At 39.3% G+C, this 21,325-nt stretch overlaps 1 protein-coding gene across 1 annotated transcript; it reads right to left on the bottom strand.

The window, feature by feature from the left end:
* Window positions 1-595: 595 nt before the first annotated feature.
* LOC135199446 (facilitated trehalose transporter Tret1-like) lies at window positions 596-20,762 on the bottom strand. The gene is made up of 7 exons (XM_064227498.1): window positions 20,605-20,762; window positions 17,501-17,670; window positions 16,016-16,135; window positions 3,558-3,681; window positions 2,947-3,120; window positions 2,540-2,674; window positions 596-2,395 (listed from the first exon to the last, which is right to left on the bottom strand). Exons 2-7 carry the CDS (start codon window positions 17,537-17,539, stop codon window positions 1,602-1,604), a joined length of 1,386 nt encoding a protein of 461 aa, XP_064083568.1. The 5' UTR covers window positions 17,540-17,670; window positions 20,605-20,762; the 3' UTR covers window positions 596-1,601.
* Window positions 20,763-21,325: the final 563 nt, after the last annotated feature.

The raw sequence follows: 21,325 nt of genomic DNA, 5'->3' as shown, positions 1-21,325 counted from the left end.
TTTGAAAAGTGTTTCAGAATGGCTGAGGAATTAGAAGGTTCATTAGATTAATAACTAAACGTCTTGGTGTTCTAGTGGTTGGGTGTGGTAACTCATAGCTGGACAGACCACGGACCTTTCCAACGTGAGCCTAGCACAGTGAGCTTGTGGTTAGCTATACCTTATCTTACCAGCGAATGACCAGAGTTCGATCCCAAAGGGAGAAGGGGTAACGGGAAGGTCATCGTGAAAAATCTGATGAGCCTTTGTTGACAGAGCTGTGAATGATGTACCTGGTAACAGGTAGACTGTGGTAGATCTGGCTACGGTAGAGTAGCAATTTTTGTATTGTTCACCTGTCCAAAGACCAGCCAGACCTATACGTTTGTTGAACTTCATTTATCTTTCAAAAGTATCCCTCAGGAGAAGTGGAACATACTACATCCTGCATATGTGAACTCTCTCGAGAGAGACTGAGCATTTCCAGCCCTGTGATTGGCTTATTGACAGCCGATTAGGAGCGTCGTAAGGGACGGGCCAAGACATCAGATGCACGGTTGATGTGAATCTACTATAGAACTTATATATTCATTAAAAGGGAAGTAAAACACTAGGGTCTTTTCAAATTAGTATTAAATTATTGTAAAACATTTCTGACAAACTTAACACTCGTATCACCGTATAAAGGTAAAGACACTTAGTTAACATGAAACGGCATTTTTTTTAGAATTCTATAACAATATGTACTTTTTCCAGAAGAATAGAATAGCATGCTGCATTCTAGAATTCTGGAATATTTTACTGTGTTCTAAGAGGCTTCTAGGAACTCTTCAGTTTCTTCCAGAAGGCTAGAATACTATACTCTTTAGTCTTAAAGGACTAGAACGCTGCAAAGTTCTAACTTCTTGAAGGCTAGATTATTGTACTGTTCTGTATTCCTGAAGGTTAGGGCATTTCGCTGTTCTATATTCCAGAATACTGTACTGAACTGCCTTATCCTCCAAAAGGCTACGATGTTGCTCAGAGCTCGTCAGTTTCTATCAGAAGGCTCAGACAAGAAAAAAGCCTCCTTATCACTACTGGCCTGACCTAACCTGATCAGTTTTCATAAAACCTATCTAATTGGGATCAGCACGATTCTCTTTGTGGTCTGCTATAATCGTCAACATCAGTCTGTATCCGTTGGCTAATTTGTCAGTCTAGAAACCTTACTCACTGCTGCTCCACAACTTCAGTCTTTTAAGGAAGGAGACTAAGACTAGCCTGCTCCGAGCAACTTTGGTGATATCCATCCGATTGCATAAAAATTCTTTCAGTGTTTTGCTTGAACTTCAGGAGGGGAGTTTATTAGAGTAGACACACTGATAGTAATTATGTAAAGACTTCTGGAATATTTGTACAAGGTTTGAATGAAACTGTGTGTTCATTTAGAAGTCTTAGAACAATACTACTTTATTCCAGAAGACTTTAACAGTTCAGTTTTTTGTAGGTGGATTAAGCTATGCTGCAGTTTCTTGTAGATGGATTTGGTCACACTGCAATTTCATGTAGTAGGATTGAGCAGTACTGTACTTCTTTCTCCTAAACTGTAATAGAAACTGATCAAGCAGAACCCGAGCTCCTTATTCATCTTTGGATTTTGATGGTTGGAGGTAGAAGCTGTCCATTTCGGCAACTGATTTCCCAAAGGTCTCCGGCATCGACCGGTGGATGAAAGCACCGGCAACGCCCGTAATTAAGGCGTAAGTGAAGAATGTGTAGTGAATACCCAAGAGAGATATACTCCACTGGAATGTTTTGGTCACAACAAAAGCTGATCCCCAGTTGATTGCTATGATGACTGCTACAGCCACACCCCGGACTCTGCTTGGTATTCCTTCACCTAGGAATATCCAGGGTACAGGGCCCCACCCGATGGAAAACCCAAAAATGTAGGCCAACAGTGCCACGACTGGTACGAAAGACAAGCTCTTGCTAAAGGCTGGGGCTGATTCGTGCATCCAGAAGAAGGCTGATATGACGGACAAGGAGATGAGGAGGGCATACGTGGACAGCGCAAGGATATATCTCCTCTTGCACGTGGCACAGAAGTACATGCTCACAAATACGCCTAAGAAGTTGACTATGCCTAGCAGTGTGGAGGCTGTGTTTGGGTCCAGGCCATCCCCACCAGCTTCGAAAATAGTGGAGGAGTAGAATATGACAGCATTGATGCCTGTGGTTTGTTGCGCGAGCATAAGGGCTGAGCCTATCGCAACGGGCCACAAGTTGGGAGGTTGCAACAGATCCGCTAAACTTGTGGAAGATCCTCTCTGACTGTCTGCGCAGCTCTTGTCGAGTTCCTGCTGTTCCTTCTCGACTTCTTGTGAAGTTTCTCGAAGCTTCCTCAAGGCCTGCAGTGACGATTCCTTTTTACCTGAAAAGCAGTGAAACAATGGACCATTTAAGATGGAGCTCGGTTAGGAGAGTGAAATTATAATCAATACACAAATCAATTTAGAAGATTAAATATTAACTTGAATAGAAAATATGATTCAGAACTAAAATATCTGAAAAAAACCTGTGCGCGTCAGAAAGTAAGGTGTTTCGGGCAGCGGCCACAGACAAATCAGCTGAGGTATGCAAGAAATGCACCCAAGCCATGCCAGTTCCCTCCAGGACAGATGCTGCCCGACTGCGTAGCTCACCAGAATCCCTGTAGAAGAGTTGAGTTTACTAAAAATGGAAGAGATTCTGGGAACGAACGAATAGATTATGTTCATTAAGAATCATCAAGTGATGTCTATACGGTCTGAGAACAGCCACACAGGCAGACTCACCCAGAGTTCCTGAGAACAGCCACACAGGCAGACTCACCCAGAGTTCCTGAGAACAGTCACACAGGCAGGCTCACCCAGAGTTTCTAAGAACAGCCACACAGGCAGACTCACCCAGAGTTCCTGAGAACAGTCACACAGGCAGACTCACCCAGAGTTCCCAGAACCGACGGGAAGAACATCATCTGATTCCTCAGATTTAACTGAACGATCTCAGGCGTGAACACTGAGCCGGCCACTGCCTGGGCGCCCACACATGCCCCTCCTATCATTCGCCCGAAGATGACTCCCCAGACGGAGTTTGAAGTTGCTATCATTGCCCACGCTGGAAATAGATAGAATCAGTTTTAACAAGCAAAAAACGCGCCAAAGAAATCGAATTATCTGTACAGCTGCTGCTACAGTTTATAATCAAGGCCATCGAAGATAGATCTACCTTTCGGTGGTGTTGGTGTAATGCAGTATGAAACTTTAACTCCGGCCTGGTGGTGGCCTATCGTATATAGCTGCCAGAAGCACGATTGTTGCTAACTTAAACCTTGAGTAAAGTTAAAACTACTAAGGCTAGAGGGTTGTAATTTGGAACGTTTGATGATTGGAGGGTGAATGATCAACATACCAATTTGCAGCCCTCTAGCCACAGGGCAGTTGGACAGATAAAGCCGGTACTATAGTTTTCTTTTACAGAAAACTAAAAAGTGTTAAAAGAAATGAAGCAATTGTTTGTACAGTATAGAGTTAATAACAGGCAATCTTACTCACATAACAAGAAAGGCAGCGTTGTCAACATAAGGGATCTCTTCCTCCCAATCTGGTCCAGCATGGGGCCAGCTGCTAGGCTGCCCACAAGGGCACTGGCTGGCAACACTGCAGCTATCCAGGAGCCCTGGTAAATGTAGGTAAATCAAATCATGACTATCTACTTGACTTGGTTGACTCTCATGCTACACATCTCCTGGTTCCCCAAATGTCATGGGGTCACTAAGCTACGTGGCTCACTCAAGCGTGCAACGGGATAGAAAAAAGCCAGTTGCTCTTTATATAGTCAACTGTATACATTGATAAACCTTTGACTTGAGTTTATCTATTTACCAAAAACTGTCTGGTTAAATTGACCTTTACGTTGATCTTGACCTACTATATTCACCTCGTTTCTTTGACCTTGACCCACCTTAATTTAACTGTTAACGAAGAAACGTCTTAAGAATCAACTGACCTACCTTTTCCAGTTAGACCTGAAATGCAGGACAATATTTTGATGATTTTCTTAAACACTTTATAAAGAGTTTGTTATGATGACCTGTTTAAAAATTAAGCAGTGTGGGAAGAAGTCTTTGACACTGGGAGTTAATTATAAATGTGGGGGAGATGTTCTGAGATGTGGGAATAAACATAGATGACACTAAAAACTGTGGGAAAAAGGAAATATGAAGGAGATTTGTGGGAGGGAAATGGAATGACTGATGATGACAAAAAACTGTGTGAATGAAAAATATCTGTGAGATGTTGGTGAGGGGAAATACAGAAAAGGGGGGAATGAGACAAGAAACTGTGGGAATAAGGAAATATGTTGGAAATGTGGGAATGGAACACAAAAACTGTGGGAATGAAAATATGTGAAGATGTGGGAAATGAACAAAAACTTGTGGGCGGAATGGAAAATATGGTGAAGAATATTTGGTGAAATGAACAACAAAAGAAAACTGTGGGAATTGAAAATTATGTGGGAAGATGTGGGAATGAAAAGAACAAATAACTAGTGGGAAATGGAATAATGTGAAAGAAATGTGGGAATGAACACAAAAAAACCTGTGGGAAAGGGAAATATGTAAGATAAGGGGGATAATGACACAAAAACTGTGGCATGGGAAAATATTGAAAAAGAGACGGGAAATGACACCAAAAAACTGTGGGAATGGAAATATGTGAGATGTGGGAATGACACAAAAACTGTGGGAATGAAAATATGTGAGATGTGGGAATGACACAAAAACTGTGGGAAAGGAAATATGTGAGATGTGGGAATGACACAGAAACTGTGGGAATGAAAATATGTGAGATGAGGGAATGACACAAGAACTGTTGGGAAAAGAAATATGGAGATGTGGGGGAATGAGACAAAAACTTTGGGAATGAAAATATGTGTGATGTGGGAAGACACAAAAAACTGTGGGAATGAAAAATATTGAGATGTGGGAATGAGACAAAAATGTGGGAAAGGAATATGTGAGATGTGGTAATGAGGACAAAAAAACTTTGAGAAGAATGAAAAGTATGTGTGGGAATGACACAAAACTGTGGGAATGGAAATATGGATATGTGGAATGAAACAAAAACTGGGGGAATGAAAATATTTGTGAGATGTGTGGAATGAGACAAACAATGTGGAATGAAAAATATTGAGATGTGCGGGGAATGACACAAAAACTGTGGGAATGAAAATATGTGAGATGTGGGAATAAGACAAAAACTGTGGGAAAGGAAATATGTGAGATGTGGGAATGACACAAAAACTGTGGGAAAGAAAATATGTGAGATGTCGGAATGAGACAAAAACTGTGGGAATGAAAATATGTGAGATGTGGGAATGACACAAAAACTGTGAGAAAGGAAATATGTGAGATGTGGGAATGAGACAAAAAACTGTGGGAATGAAACCTAAGTGAGATGTGGGAATGAGACAAAAACTGTGGGAATGAAAAATATGTTGAGATGTGGGAATTACACAAAAACTGGGGGAATCGGGAAAAGGAAATATGTGAGATGTGGGAACGACACACACAAAAAAAAAAAAAACTGGTGGGAAAAAGGAAATAATGTGAGATGTGAGGGAGGAAAATGACCCGGGGGGAAAAATGGGGGACCAAAAACCTTTTCAAAAAAAAAAACTGTGGGAAAAGGGAAAAATATGTGAGGATTTTTTTGGTTGGGGGAAGGGAAGGAACAAAAAACTGTGGTGGAAAATGGGAAAAAAAAAAAAAAAAATTATTTGTTTTGGAGGGATGTGGGTGGGGGGAATGACTACAAAAAACAAAACGGGGGAGAATGAAAGTATGGGTGGAGTGTTGGGTTTTTTTTTTTTTTTCCTTTTTCTTGAAAGACACAAAAAAAACTGTGAGAATTGGAAAATATGTTTGTTGAGATGTGGGAAATGAACAAACAAAAAACTGGGGAAAAGGGAAAAAAACTATGAGAAGGATGGTGGGAATGGGGAAAAAAAAAAAAAACTGTGGGTTCCAATTTGGGAAAAAAAAAAATATTGTGAGTATGTTTGGGACTGACAAAAACAAAAAAAAATAACTGTCGGGGAATGGAAATATAATGACGATGTGGGAATGACACAAAAAAAAACTGTGGAATGAAGTGGGAATTGAAAAAAACAACATGTGAGGATGTGGGGGGAAATTGGACACAAAAAAAACTGTGGGGAAAATATTGAAATATTGGTGAAAAATTGTGGGGGGGAAAAAAAATAAATGACCACAAAAAAAAAAAACTGTTGGGAAAAAGGGCAAAAAAATATGTTTTGGGAAGGTATTGTGGGATATGGGGGGGGGGGGGGTGGGGGGGGGACACAAAAAAAAACTTGTCTGGGGGAAGGGGGAAAGAAAAATGGTTAGTGAGATGTTGGGAAATGACACAAAAAAAAAAACTGTGGGGAAAAAAGGGAAAAAAATATGTGAGATGTTTTCTTGCGATGTGGGAATTGGGGACACAAAAAAAATGGTGTGGGAAAATGGAAAAAAATATGTGAGATGTGGGAATGAGAACAAAAAAACTGTGGGAACGAAAATATGTGAGGATGTGTGGAATGAGGACAAAAAAAAACTGTTGGGGAAAAAGAAAAATAGTGAGGATGTTTTGGGAATGAACACCAAAAAAACTGGGGGAAAGGAAATATGTGTATGTGGGAATGAGACAAAAACTGTGGGAAAGGAAATATGTGAGATGTGGGAATGACACAAAAACTGTGGGAAAGAAAATATGTGAGATGTGGGAATGAGACAAAAACTGTGGGAATGAAAATATGTGAGATGTGGGAATGACACAAAAACTGTGGGAATGAAAATATGTGAGATGTGGGAATGAGACAAAAACTGTGGGAATGGAAATATGTGAGATGTGGGAATGACACAAAAACTGTGGGAATGAAAATATGTGAGACGTGGGAATGACACAAAAACTGTGGGAAAGGAAATATGTGAGATGTGGGAATGACACAAAAACTGTGGGAAAGGAAATATGTGAGATGTGGGAATGACACAAAAACTGTGGGAATGAAAATATGTGAGATGTGGGAATGACACAAAAACTGTGGGAATGAAAATATGTGAGATGTGGGAATGACACAAAAACTGTGGGAATGAAAATATGTGAGATGTGGGAATGACACAAAAACTGTGGGAATGAAAATATGTGAGATGTGGGAATGACACAAAAACTGTGGGAAAGGAAATATGTGAGATGTGGGAATGACACAAAAACTGTGGGAAAGGAAATATGTGAGATGTGGGAATGAGACAAAAACTGTGGGAATGAAATAGTGAGACGTTTGGACAATGACGACAAAAACTTTGTGGGAAATGCGATATGTGAGATGTGGGAATGAGACAAAAACTGTGGAATGAAATATGTGAGATGTTGGAATGAACAAAACTTTGGGATGAAATATGTGAGATGTGGGAGTGACACCAAAACTGTGGAAAGGCAATAGTTGCGATGTTGGAATGACACGAACTGTGGGAATGAAATATGTGAGATGAGGGCATGACACAAAAACTGGGGAATTAAACTATGTGAGACTGATACAAAAAACTGTGGGAAAGAGAAAATTGTGAGTGTGGGAATGAGACAAAAACTGTGGGAATGAAAATATGTGAGATGTGGGAATGACACAAAAACTGTGGGAATGAAAATATGTGAGATGTTGGGGAAGGACAACAAAAAACTCTTGGGAATGAAAATATGTGAGGAGGTGGAATGGACACAAAAACTGTGGAATGAAAAATATGTGAGATGTGGGAATGAGATAAAAACTGTGGGAATGAAAATATGTGAGATGTGGGAATGACACAAAAACTGTGGGAATGAAAATATGTCAGACGTGGGAATGACACAAAAACTGTGGGAAAGGAAGGAAAGTGTGAGATGGGGAATGACCATAAAAACACTGTGGGAATGAAATATGTGAGATGTGGGAATGAGACAAAAACTGTGGGAATGAAAATATGTGAGATGTGGGAATGACACAAAAACTGTGGGAAAGGAAATATGTGAGATGTGGGAATGACACAAAAACTGTGGGAATGAAAATATGTGAGATGTGGGAATGACACAAAAACTGTGGGAATGAAAATATGTGAGATGTGGGAATGACACAAAAACTGTGGGAATGAAAATATGTGAGATGTGGGAATGACACAAAAACTGTGAGAATGAAAATATGTGAGATGTGGGAATGACACAAAAACGTGGGGAAAGGAAATAATGTGAGATGTTGCGAATGGACACAAAAAACTGTGGGGGAAAGGGAACTAGTGAAGGGGGGGGAATGTGGGGAATTGACAAAAAAAACTGTGGGAAAAGGAAAATGTGAGAGAGTGGGAATGACACAAAAAAACTGTGGGAATGAAAATATGTGAGACGTGGGAATGACACAAAAACTGTGGGAATGGAAATATGTGAGATGTGGGAATGACACAAAAACTGTGGGAATGAAAATAATGTGGGGAAAAGAAATGTGGGCATTACACAAAAAACCTGTGGGAAGGAAAAATAATGTGAGATGTGGGAATGAGACAAAAACTGTGGGAAAGGAAAATATTGAAGATGTGGGAATGACAACAAAAACTGTGGGGAGAAAAATATGTGAAGTGGGAATGATACAAAACTGTGGGAATGAAATATGTGAGATGTGGAATGACACAAAAAGAAAAGGTGTGGGAAAGGAAATATGTGAGATGTGGGAATGACACAAAAACTGTGGGAATGAAAATATGTGAGATGTGGGAATGACACAAAAACTGTGGGAAAGAATAATGTGAGGATGTGGGAGAACACAAAAAAACTGTGGGAATGAAATATGTGCGATGTGGGAATGACAAAAAAACTGTGGGAATGGAAATATGTTGAATATGTTGGAAAAAATACACAAAAACGTGGGGAAAGAAAATAATTGTTGATGTGGGAATGACACAAAAACTGTGGGAATGAAAATATGTGAGATGTGGGAATGAGACAAAAACTGTGGGAATGAAAATATGTGAGATGTGGGAATGAGACAAAAACTGTGGGAAAGAATATGTGAGATGTGGGAATGACACAAAAACTGTGGGAATGAAAATATGTGAGATGTGGGAATGACACAAAAACTGTGGGAAAGGAAATATGTGAGATGTGGGAATGACACAAAAACTGTGGGAAAGGAAATATGTGAGATGTGGGAATGACACAAAAACTGTGGGAAAGGAAATATGTGAGATGTGGGAATGACACAAAAACTGTGGGAATAAAAATATGTGAGATGTGGGAATGAGACAAAAACTGTGGGAATGAAAATATGTGAGATGTGGGAATGACACAAAAACTGTGGGAAAGGAAATATGTGAGATGTGGGAATGACACAAAAACTGTGGGAAAGGAAATATGTGAGATGTGGGAATGACACAAAAACTGTGGGAAAGAAAATATGTGAGATGTGGGAATGACACAAAAACTGTGGGAATGAAAATATGTGAGATGTGGGAATGACACAAAAACTGTGGGAAAGGAAATATGTGAGATGTGGGAATGAGACAAAAACCTGTGGAAAGTATGTTTAGAATGGGTGGGAATGAGACAAAAACTGTGGGACGAAAATATTGAGATGAATGGGCACAAAAACTGTGGGAAAGAAATATGTGAGTGTGGGACACAAAAACTGTGGGAAAAGAAATTGTGGATGTGGGGATGAGACAAAAACGGTGGGAATGAAAAATATGTGAAAGATGTGGGATGACACAAAAACTGTGGGGAAAATGATAATTGAGATGTGGGAATGAAAAGAGACAAAAACTGTGGGAAAAGAAAATATGTGAAGTGTGGGAATGACACAAAAACTGTGGGTGGGAAAAAGGAAAATGAAGATGTGGGTGATGAACAAAAAAACTGTGGGAAAGAAATATGTGAGATGTGGGAATGACCACAAAAACTGTGGAAGAAAATATGTGGAGATGTAGGAATGAATGGAAATAAGAAACTGTGGGAAAGGAAAATATGTGCGTGTGGGAATGACACAAAAAATGGTGAAAATTGGAAAATGTAGAATGGTAATGACCACAAAAAACTGTGGGAATGAAAAATGTGAGATTTGAAAGACAACAAAAAACTGTGGGGAAGGAAAATATGTTGAGATGTGAATTGACCAAAAACTGTGGGAAAAGGAAATATTGAGATGTGGGAATACACAAAAACTGTGGGAATAGGAAATATGGTGAGATGTTGAATGGAAGATAAAAACTGTGGGAATGAAAAATATAGTTGAGATGTGGGAATGACAACAAAAACTGTGGGAAATGGAAAAATAATGTCAGACTGGGGAATGACACAAAAACTGGGTGGGAAGGAAATGTGTGAGATGTGGGATGCACAAAATAAAAACTGTGGAATGGGAAATATGGTGGGAAATGTGGGAATGGAGACCCCAAAAAACTGTGGGAATGAAATTGTGGGAAGACGTGGGAATGCAAAAAATAAAAACTTGGGAAAGGAATATGGGTGAAGATGTTGGGAAAAGACACACAACGTGTGGGAATGACAAATATGTTGAGTATTGGGAATGGGAACACCAAAACTGTGGGAATGAAATATGTGAGATGTGGGAATGACACAAAAACTGTGGGAATGAAAATATGTGAGATGTGGGAATGACACAAACTGTGGGAATGAAAATATGTGAGATGTGGGAATGACACAAAAACTGGGTGGAAAGGAAATTATGTGGATGATGTGGGAATGACACAAAAAAACTGTGGGAAAGGAGTATGTGAAAAGGTGTGTGAATGGACAACAAAAACTGTGGGAAAGAAATATGTGAGATGTGGAATGACAACAAAAACTGTGGGAATGAAATTATTTGGGAGACCGTGGGAATGACACAAAAACTGTGGGAAAGGAAATATGTGAGATGTGGGAATGACACAAAAACTGTGGGAAAGGAAATATGTGAGATGTGGGAATGACACAAAAACTGTGGGAAAGGAAATATGTGAGATGTGGGAATGACACAAAAACTGTGGAAAGGAATAGTAGAGATGTGGGATACACAAAACGTGGGAATGAAATATGTGAGATGTGGGATGAGCAAAAACTGTGAATGAAATATGTGAGATTGGGAAATGACACAAAACTGTGGGAATGAAAATATGGTGATACGTGGGAATGACACAAAACTGTGGGAAAAGGAATATGGAGATGTTGGAATGACCCAAAACTGTGGAAATGAAATATGTGAGATGTTGGAAATGACACAAAAACTGTGGGAATGAAAATATGTGAGATGTGGGAATGACACAAAAACTGTGGGAAAGGAAATATGTGAGATGTGGGAATGACACAAAAACTGTGGGAATGAAAATATGTGAGATGTGGGAATGACACAAAAACTGTGGGAATGAAAATATGTGAGATGTGGGAATGACACAAAAAAACTGTGGAATGAATAATATAGATGTTGGAAATGACACAAAAACGGTTGGAATGAAATATGTGGATTGTGGGCTGAGACAAAAATTTTGGGCATGAAAAATATGTGGAGCTGTGGTAATGAGACAAAACTGTGGGAAATGAAAATATGTGAGGTATGTGGGAAATGACACAAAACTGTGGGAAAGGAAATATGGTGAGATTGGGAATGACACAAAAACTTTGGAAAGGACATAATGTGAGATGTGGGAATGACACAAAAACTGTGGGAAAGGAAATATGTGAGATGTGGGAATGACACAAAAACTGTGGGAAAGGAAATATGTGAGATGTGGGAATGACACAAAAACTGTGGGAAAGGAAATATGTGAGATGTGGGAATGACACAAAAACTGTGGGAATGAAAATATGTGAGATGTGGAAGACACTGACTTGTGGAGGAAATATGTGAGATGTGGGAATGACACAAAAACTGTGGGAATGGAAATATGTGAGATGTGGGAATGACACAAAAACTGTGGGAATGGAAATATGTGAGATGTGGGAATGACACAAAAACTGTGGGAATGGAAATATGTGAGATGTGGAATGACACAAAACTGTGGAACCTGGAAATATGTGAGATGTGGGAATGACACAAAAACTGTGGGAATGGAAATATGTGAGATGTGGGAATGACACTGACTGTGGGAATGGAAATATGTGAGATGTGGGAATGACACAAAAACTGTGGGAAAGGAATAGTGAGATGTGGAATGACAAAAAAACTGTGGGAATGGAAATATTGAAGATGTGGAATGACACAAAAAACTGTGGAATTGGAAATATGTGGAGATGGCGAATGACACAAAAACTGTGGGAATGGAAATATGTGAGATGTGGGAATGACACAAAAACTGTGGGAATGGAAATATGTGAGATGTGGGAATGACACAAAAACTGTGGGAATGGAAATATGTGAGATGTGGGAATGACACAAAAACTGTGGGAAGGGAAATATGTGAGATGTGGGAATGACACTGACTGTGGGAATGGAAATATGTGAGATGTGGGAATGACACAAAAACTGTGGAAAGGAAATATGTGAGATGTGGGAATGACACAAAAACTGTGGGAAAGGAAATATGTGAGATGTGGGAATGACACAAAAACTGTGGGAATGAAATATGTGAGATGTGGGAATGACACAAAAACTGTGGGAAAGGGGAATATGTGAGATGTGGGAATGACACAAAAACTGTGGGAAAAGGAAAGATATGTGGAAAATGAGGGAATGACACAAAACTGGGTGGGAAGGGAAATATTTGAGAATGTGGGAATGACACAGACTGTGGGAATGGAAATAATGTGAGAATGTGGGGAATTGGAAAACTGACTGTGGGAATGGAAATATGTGAGATGTGGGAATGACACAGACTGTGGGAATGGAAATATGTGAGATGTGGGAATGACACTGACTGTGGGAATGGAAATATGTGAGATGTGGGAATGACACAGACTGTGGGAATGGAAATATGTGAGATGTGGGAATGACACTGACTGTGGGAATGGAAATATGTGAGATGAGGGAATGACACAAAAACTGTGGGAAGGGAAATATGTGAGATGTGGGAATGACACAAAAACTGTGGGAATGGAAATATGTGAGATGTGGGAATGACACAAAAACTGTGGGAATGGAAATATGTGAGATGAGGGAATGACACAAAAACTGTGGGAAGGGAAATATGTGAGATGAGGGAATGACACAAAAACTGTGGGAATGAAGATATGTGAGATGAGGGAATGACACAAAAACTGTGGGAAGGGAAATATGTGAGATGTGGGAATGACACAAAAACTGTGGGAAGGGAAATATGTGAGATGTGGGAATGACACTGACTGTGGGAATGGAAAATATGTGAGATGTGGGAATGACACTGACTGTGGGAATGGAAATATGTGAGATGTGGGAATGACACTGACTGTGGGAATGAAAATATGTGAGATGAGGGAATGACACAAAAACTGTGGGAATGGAAATATGTGAGATGTGGGAATGACACAAAAACTGTGGGAATGGAAATATGTGAGATGTGGGAATGACACAAAAACTGTGGGAATGGAAATATGTGAGATGTGGGAATGACACTGACTGTGGGAATGGAAATATGTGAGATGTGGGAATGACACTAAATGTGGGAATGGAAATATGTGAGATGAGGGAATGAACCAAAAACTGTGGGAATGGAGATATGTGAGATGTGGGAATGACACAAAAACTGTGGGAATGAAGAATATGTGAGATGAGGGAATGACACAAAACTGTGGGGAAGGGAAATTATGTGAGATGTTGGGAATGACAACAAAAGCTGTGGGAAGGAAATATGTTGAGATGCAGGGATATGGACAAAAAACTGTGGGAAGGAAATATGTGAGATGAGGGAATGACACAAAAACTGTGGGGATGGAAATATGTGAGATGATGGGGAATGACACAAAAACTGTGGGAAGGGAAATATGTGAGATGTGGGAATGACACAAAAACTGTGGGAAGGGAAATATGTGAGATGTGGGAATGACACAAAAACTGTGGGAAGGGAAATATGTGAGATGAGGGAATGACACTGACTGTGGGAATGGAAATATGTGAGATGTGGGAATGACACAAAAACTGTGGGAAGGGAAATATGTGAGATGAGGGAATGACACAAAAACTGTGGGAAGGGAAATATGTGAGATGTGGGAATGACACAAAAACTGTGGGAAGGGAAATATGTGAGATGTGGGAATGACACAAAAACTGTGGGAAGGGAAAATGTAGAATGAAGGGAATGACAAAAAACTGGTGGGAAGGGATATGTGAGATGTGGGAATGAACACAAAAAACTGCGGGATATGGGAAATGGATGATGTGGGAATGACATCAAAATACTGGGGATTAATGGGAATATTATGTGTAGTTGATGTGGAATGTACACAAAACTGTGGTGTAAGGAAATATGTGAGATGTGGGTATTAGACTACAAAAACTGTGGGAAGGGAAAATTATTGTGAGATGTGGGAAGACATCAAAAACTGTGGGATGGAAATGATGTGAGATGAGTGGAAGACACAAAAACTGTTGGAATGGAAATATCGTGAGATGTGGCAATGACACACAAAACTTGTGGGAAGGGAATATGTGAGATGAGGGGAATGACAGACAAAAACTGTGGGAATGAAGATATGTGAGAGAAGGGAATGACAAACAGTTAAAAACTGTGTGTGAAGGGAATATGTGAGATGAGGGAATGACACAAAAACTGTGGGAATGAAGATATGTGAAAAATGAAGGGAATGACCAACAAAAACTGTGGGAAAGGGAAATATGTGAGATGTGGGAATGACACAAAAACTGTGGGGACAGGGAAATATGTGAGAGTGGGAATGACACTGACTGTTGGGAATGGAATATAGTGAGGATGAGGGAATGACACAAAACTGTGGGGAATGGAAATAATGTGAGAATGTGGGGAATCGACACAAAAACTGGTAGGATGGAAATGTATGTGAAGATGTGGGGAATGCACACAAAAAACTTGTGGGAATGGAAATATGTGAGATGTGGGAATGACACAAAAACGTGGGAAAGGAAATAATGTGAGACTGTGGGACAAAAGAAAACACAAAAAACTGAATGGGAAATATGTGAGATGTGGGAATGACACAAAAACTGGGAATGAGACAAAAACTGTGGGAATGAAAATATGTGAGATGTGGGAATGACACAAAAACTGGGAATGACACAAAAACTGGGAATGACACAAAAACTGTGGGAATGAAATATGTGAGATGTGGGAATGACACAAAAACTGTGGGAATGAAAATATGTGAGATGTGGGAATGAGACAAAAACTGTGGGAATGAAAATATATGAGATGTGGGGAGGACACAAAAACTGTGGGAATGAAAATCCAACAGAAAGAATCTTTTATTATGTTATATATTTTTATGAAATATTAAATGTGGGCATATTGTTGACTCTGGGCATTGGGAATTATGTATAGTTAATGGGAATTTATTCCTGAGTCAAGTTTGTTTGCGATAAAAAAAAAGTTGAAGAACGTTAATCATAAAAAAGAAATAGTCAGCTGTGGGTAAAGTTACTCACAATCAATCATCTACTGTGGAAACTCGGATATTTCGTATATAATCTCTTATACAAGCAATGGTTATCTATCAGCAATGAGAGCTTTAATCGGCCTATAAACTTCAATTTCAAACCTCTTAACATAACTGTATCCTTCACATTATTATCAGTTTATTAGTGACTTCTTCTATAGTCGTCTCTATCGCCTCTTTTGAGCGCCTCAGCGGCGTGGTTGGTATGGTATCAGCGTCCCACCTCGGTGGTCGCGGGTTTGATTCTCGGCCATTCCATTGAGGAGTGAGAGATGTGTATTTCTGGTGATAGAAGTTCACTCTCGACGTGGTTCGGAAGTCACGTAAAGCCACTGGTTCCATGCAACGTAAAAGCACCATACAAACAAACAAACAATCTATCGCCTCTTACTCACGTCCTCCTCCGTCAGGGTGAAGTCCGGGTCCTTCTGCATGGAAGGAAGGGCCGGGGACGTGTACCCCATGGTCAGGGATGCCACCAGGGCGCTCATGCCCACGGCGATGGAGCCCAAGGCCTGAAAATGATAAAGAATAAGGAATGTGCAGGGGAATGGATCTCTCTCATTATGGAATAGTTCGTCTGCATTTCATTAATGAGTTAAATGTGTATAGATGAACGCCTCCATGGCAAGGAGGTTGGAGAGAGAGAGAGAGAGAGAGAGAGAGAGAGAGAGAGAGAGAGAGAGATGACGATGATGATGATGAACGCCTCTGTGACAAGAAGGCTGGAGAGAGAGAGAGAGAGAGAGAGAGAGTGATGATGATGATGATGATCGCCTCCGTGACAAGAAGGCTGGAGAGAGAGAGAGAGAGAGAGAGAGAGAGAGAGAGATCCAAAATGAAAGAGCATAGGAGGTTGGAGTTCAAGAGAGAGAGAGAGAGAGAGAGAGAGAGAGAGAGAGAGAGAGAGAGAGAGAACTATAGACCCATCCAAAGTGAAAGAGGAGCGTTGAGTGGTCACGAGTCACAATATGGCCTGGAGCCTTCAAAATAAATATAAAAAAACGAGCCAGGTCAACAATGGCGATTACTGATAGCTAGAAGGACTTACAGCTTAGTAGTGACAATACGAGTTTTAATCCTACGAGCCAAGGTTGTTGAAGGACTTCTGGCTGTGTCATCACAAGTCCTACGTGACGTCACGTTATATATATATATATATATATATATATATATATATATATATAATATATATATATATATATATATATATATATATGCATATATAATACAGGGTGTCCATAAAGTCTTAGTACCATCACAAGTATTCATTGCTCATAATGGTAGTGGGACTTTATGGACACCTTGTATATATATACTGTATACTATACACATTTCTTGTACATAAACATAAATATACTGAAACTACACACATACACATATATATACGTATATATGTGTGTCTTTGTGTATAGTTTCAGTATCTATGCGTTTGTATAAATCAAGAGAGAGGTATGACCTGAAATTATGGCTGGTTGAAATTCCAGAGAGAAAAGGTCTTATTATTCTTATATACAAGTGTGTGTGAAAAGACAGGAATTATGACAAGGCACCATTAACACTATAGATAGACGTGCTGCTGATGAGTCTACTTCATTCAAGTGGTGAAAAAGTAGTAGTGTTTTGTAAGTGGTTGTTTTTAGCAAAAAATAAAAAAGAAAAACAACCGAATCGAGCTGAGCCTTCAAATTAGACTCATTATTTTTCGACAGCGCGGCTAGTGTTAAAACACACACACACACACACACACACACACACACACACACACACACACACACACACACATATATATATATATATATATATATATATATATATATATATATATATATGTATGTATATACATACTTATTTATGCATTAGATTTCCTTCTTGCCTACCTGGTATACGATATGCATCTTTCCACCCTCTGACGCCATAATGGTTGCAAGTGTGTGCTCTGAACACCTGCGGTTTAGAAGTTGCAGAGAGAGAGAGAGAGTGGCAGAGAGTGTTTTTCTCAGTAGGAGAGGACCTCTGCTATCTTCTGAGTCGTCTTCTTCAAACCATTCTGTAAAAATTAGGGAACTGGAATTAAAAAATAAGTAGCCAGAACTTTGAAACTATTACCTTGGGTGGAACATTTGGAGATAGGTCTAGGACATTGGTTCTTTAAACTTTTTAATACCACGCCCCACTCTAATAGTTACAGTCCTTCCTTCCACGTCTATGCGTAAGATTCCCTCACAAATTTAAAGGAAAATATAAAAAAAAAAAATAGAGAAAGAGAAACGGTTTCGAGGGATAAGGAGGGAGATAAATAATTACAAAACTTGATACGCCCAACGGGACTAACCAGAGTATAGTAGACTATAGGAAACTGCCGTTATAAGGCGACACTTTTGAATTGTTTTCGTAGACTTCTGAATATTAGTTCCTCACTTTGCTAAGAACGAATATATAACGAAATTGTTGACGCCCCCCTCACCCCGCCCCCACCCTCGTTTGAGAACTATTGTTCTAGGAGGAAGCGTAAGTTAGGGTATTTCGAAATGGCGCGGTCATATGGAGAAAATAAACTGTAATGGGATGTTGAACAGTTTCTATAATTTACAAGATGAGCTGGAAAAAAGTGGGGGGATAATTTAGAAATGGTTGGGTAAATAGGATAGAAGAGGTATTTGGAAAATAGGCTGCAATATGAAATTTAAAAAATGGTCGTTGTTGACGATGCTTTTGGTGTTGGAACCTCAGCTGATGAGAGTTTTCATTCTATGCCCATAAAGCACCTAATGCTGTGGAATTTGTATGATGAAGCAGTTCATTCACAATTAAATCATAGCAAAAGAAGGAAAGAGATAGTATATTAGAGAATATTAAAGAAATCGAAGGAAAGAAGCGTTTAAAAATAGGAGGCATTATCGTACTTCTGGCAACGGAGAAGCGCGGCAACAGTCGACTGATGACACAACAGAGAGATATAAATCTCTTTTGCGAAATACTGAATATAATTCTCGCGTTCTTTTTATCCTTCTTTTCGGCATTTATTCCTCACACTGTCCCCGTTCCTTTATTCGTTTTTTTATTTATCCAAACGATACATCACCATTTTATTGACGAATTTCAATGAGATCTTATGGAGGAATTAATTCTAGGCCCATAGGAAGGTTCGTTTCAGTTTTGAACTGGGTCTGAAGATTTATTTATGTATTTATTTTAGCATTCCTCTGGCAATATTAGGCAAACACCCGTGGCTTGCTATACCCTTTCCCAATAGGCCAAGTAGTGGTTAACCTACCCCTGAATTCCTTGGTATATATTTTACACGAGTTAAGAAAAAGTATATTGTTAAATAGTCTCACGTTTCGGGATTTCTGTCAACAAGCAATAAAGTTAGAAAATCCTATTCACAAGCACGACGCATTTGTGCATAAATGTGCTTCACTAAATGCACGGTCATGCGCTTCACGCGGCGCACTGTTCGCATTACTTGAAAAGGTTCTTTGTATCGTCCTACCTCTAGGGCCTTTGAATGACCTCATAGGTCCCAGTGTCTGGACCTAAATCTTATATATTCCATTCCAGTAGTATTAACAGCAAAGGTATAACGTTGTGGATACAATCTGTGAGTAAGTAATTGACTCTAATAATTCCATCGGGGAATAAAGCCAGTTATTTCGCGGGAGTTTAACCAAAGGACAGGTGTTCCACCTGCCTCAGGTGTTTCTAGAACTCTCTTCCGGGTGTGTATTGTCAAAAAAGGAATGGATCCCGTAGGCTAAACTGGCCCATAATTGCTACTTTCAGTCTTGCTAGAAAACCGGGGTTCTTGGGGTGGGGGTAGGGGGTGAGGGGTGACAGGTGTAACCCTGAACCTTTCATTTAAAGTTTGGAGGTCAGCTCCTACGAATGAGACTATTATAGTACGATAACCGACACTCGACTGTGTAATAATCTTATCTGAGACGGTCAGTCTTGAGATTAGATTTAATCGAAGCGGTTATATGATTAAATGGTAAAAGGAAAAATGCATCTACATTATCTCACGGAAAACCTCTTGGCGAAGCGGTCATGATAACTAGCCGGACCAGAGGACGTTTTTTTTCCTACAGATCGCGAAAATAAATGACCGTTTAACTTTTTCTTTTGCATCTTTCATACATTCAGGGAAAAACATACGCGAAAATATCACTATGCTTACTGTAACAACTAATTGATAATAATAATAATTCAAGTATTACCACCAAGCTACGACTAGTCTTACTGCAAATAATAATAATAATAATAATAATAATAATAATAATTAATAATAATAATAATAATAATAATAATAATAATAATTTAAGTATTACCACCAAGCTACGATTAGTCTTACTGCAACAAATAAGAAGCCACAACAGTATTAACTTAAGACAGTGGACCATAACATAACATAACATAACACCGAGATAACATAGATAACGCCACATCTCATAAGTTACAAGCGACACTTGAGACCGAGTTACGTAACAACGGTACACGATACAATGTCCAAGTCACTCGTAAGTTCGCGCCCACTTATAAAAGTTTACGTTAAAAGTGTTATTTTGTCGAGAGAGAGAGAGAGAGAGAGAGAGAGAGAGAGAGAGAGAGAGAGAGAGAGAGAGAGAGAAACTAAAATTTCAGTGATATCTTAATCACATTTCCAACTGTATTTTTGAGCTTATAAGTTCCTTACATTCTTCCTTCGCCTCTCGTGTTTTAAGTTACTTATTCTACTTACGAAGCGACTATTCGCACTTATCCTTTGATTCAGCAACGTCAAACATTTACCTGAGATGTCTACTTATATAATAATTATATTGGAATTTTAAAAAAACGCGTTTATTAATCGCATTTAATTGCGTAGACGAGCTATAATAATAATAGTGGTTTTTATTATTATTATTATTATTATTATTATTATTATTATTATTATTATTATTATTATTATTATTAAGGAAATAACTGAGCATCGATGACTTACGTGGTTGGAAAAGAGGAGAACGAATTAAGTCGCCTTACAGAGGTTAGCAACACAACAACACCGCAACACAACACAACAGTCGTCCAGGTACGACGACATTGAACCTGGGAGGTACGACGACTACGGAGCACTTGTTTTGCTTGGCTTTTTTTTATTCTTTTATTTGCAACCAGCGGCGCTTGTTGCGCTGCCAGACGTGCGTTCCCATGGAGGGAGGGAGGGAGGGAGGGAGGGGAGGGAGGGAGGCCTTGACGTTGCGTTACTCAGCAAAAATAGGGGAGGGAGGTGATCAACACATCATTTCTTTGTGTTATCGCTTACTCGGGGAGTGAGCCTACAGACTTCTTTGTTGGTTTTGTTCCTCATCTTCTTTTTGTTGGGGGTGGTAGGAAAGGTGCCTAAAAATGTCTAAAAGAAAAAAAAAAGTGTTTCGCGTTGATTAAAGATACAGGAATTTCAGGGTACAATGTTCATGATTTATTTATTAGAATGAAAATGTAAAAATACTAAAAAACATATAACGCACCTATTAAACAGTACATAACATAGAACAATTATTTCCAATAAAATATAAGCGTATTCATTTTAATCTTCGTTAGTGAAACAAGGCTCTATTTGACTGTAGATTTTAGCAAATTTATTTCACGTTAGAAGTTAGGAATATAATGTTTAGAATGTATGCGTGAGGGAAAATCTTGCATGCATCCCGAGTAAGCTGGAG

The sequence above is a fragment of the Macrobrachium nipponense genome, chromosome 25, assembly GCF_015104395.2.
Source record: "Macrobrachium nipponense isolate FS-2020 chromosome 25, ASM1510439v2, whole genome shotgun sequence".
Taxonomy (NCBI): Eukaryota; Metazoa; Arthropoda; class Malacostraca; order Decapoda; family Palaemonidae; genus Macrobrachium; species Macrobrachium nipponense.
This window is presented reverse-complemented; position numbering and strand designations above follow the sequence as displayed.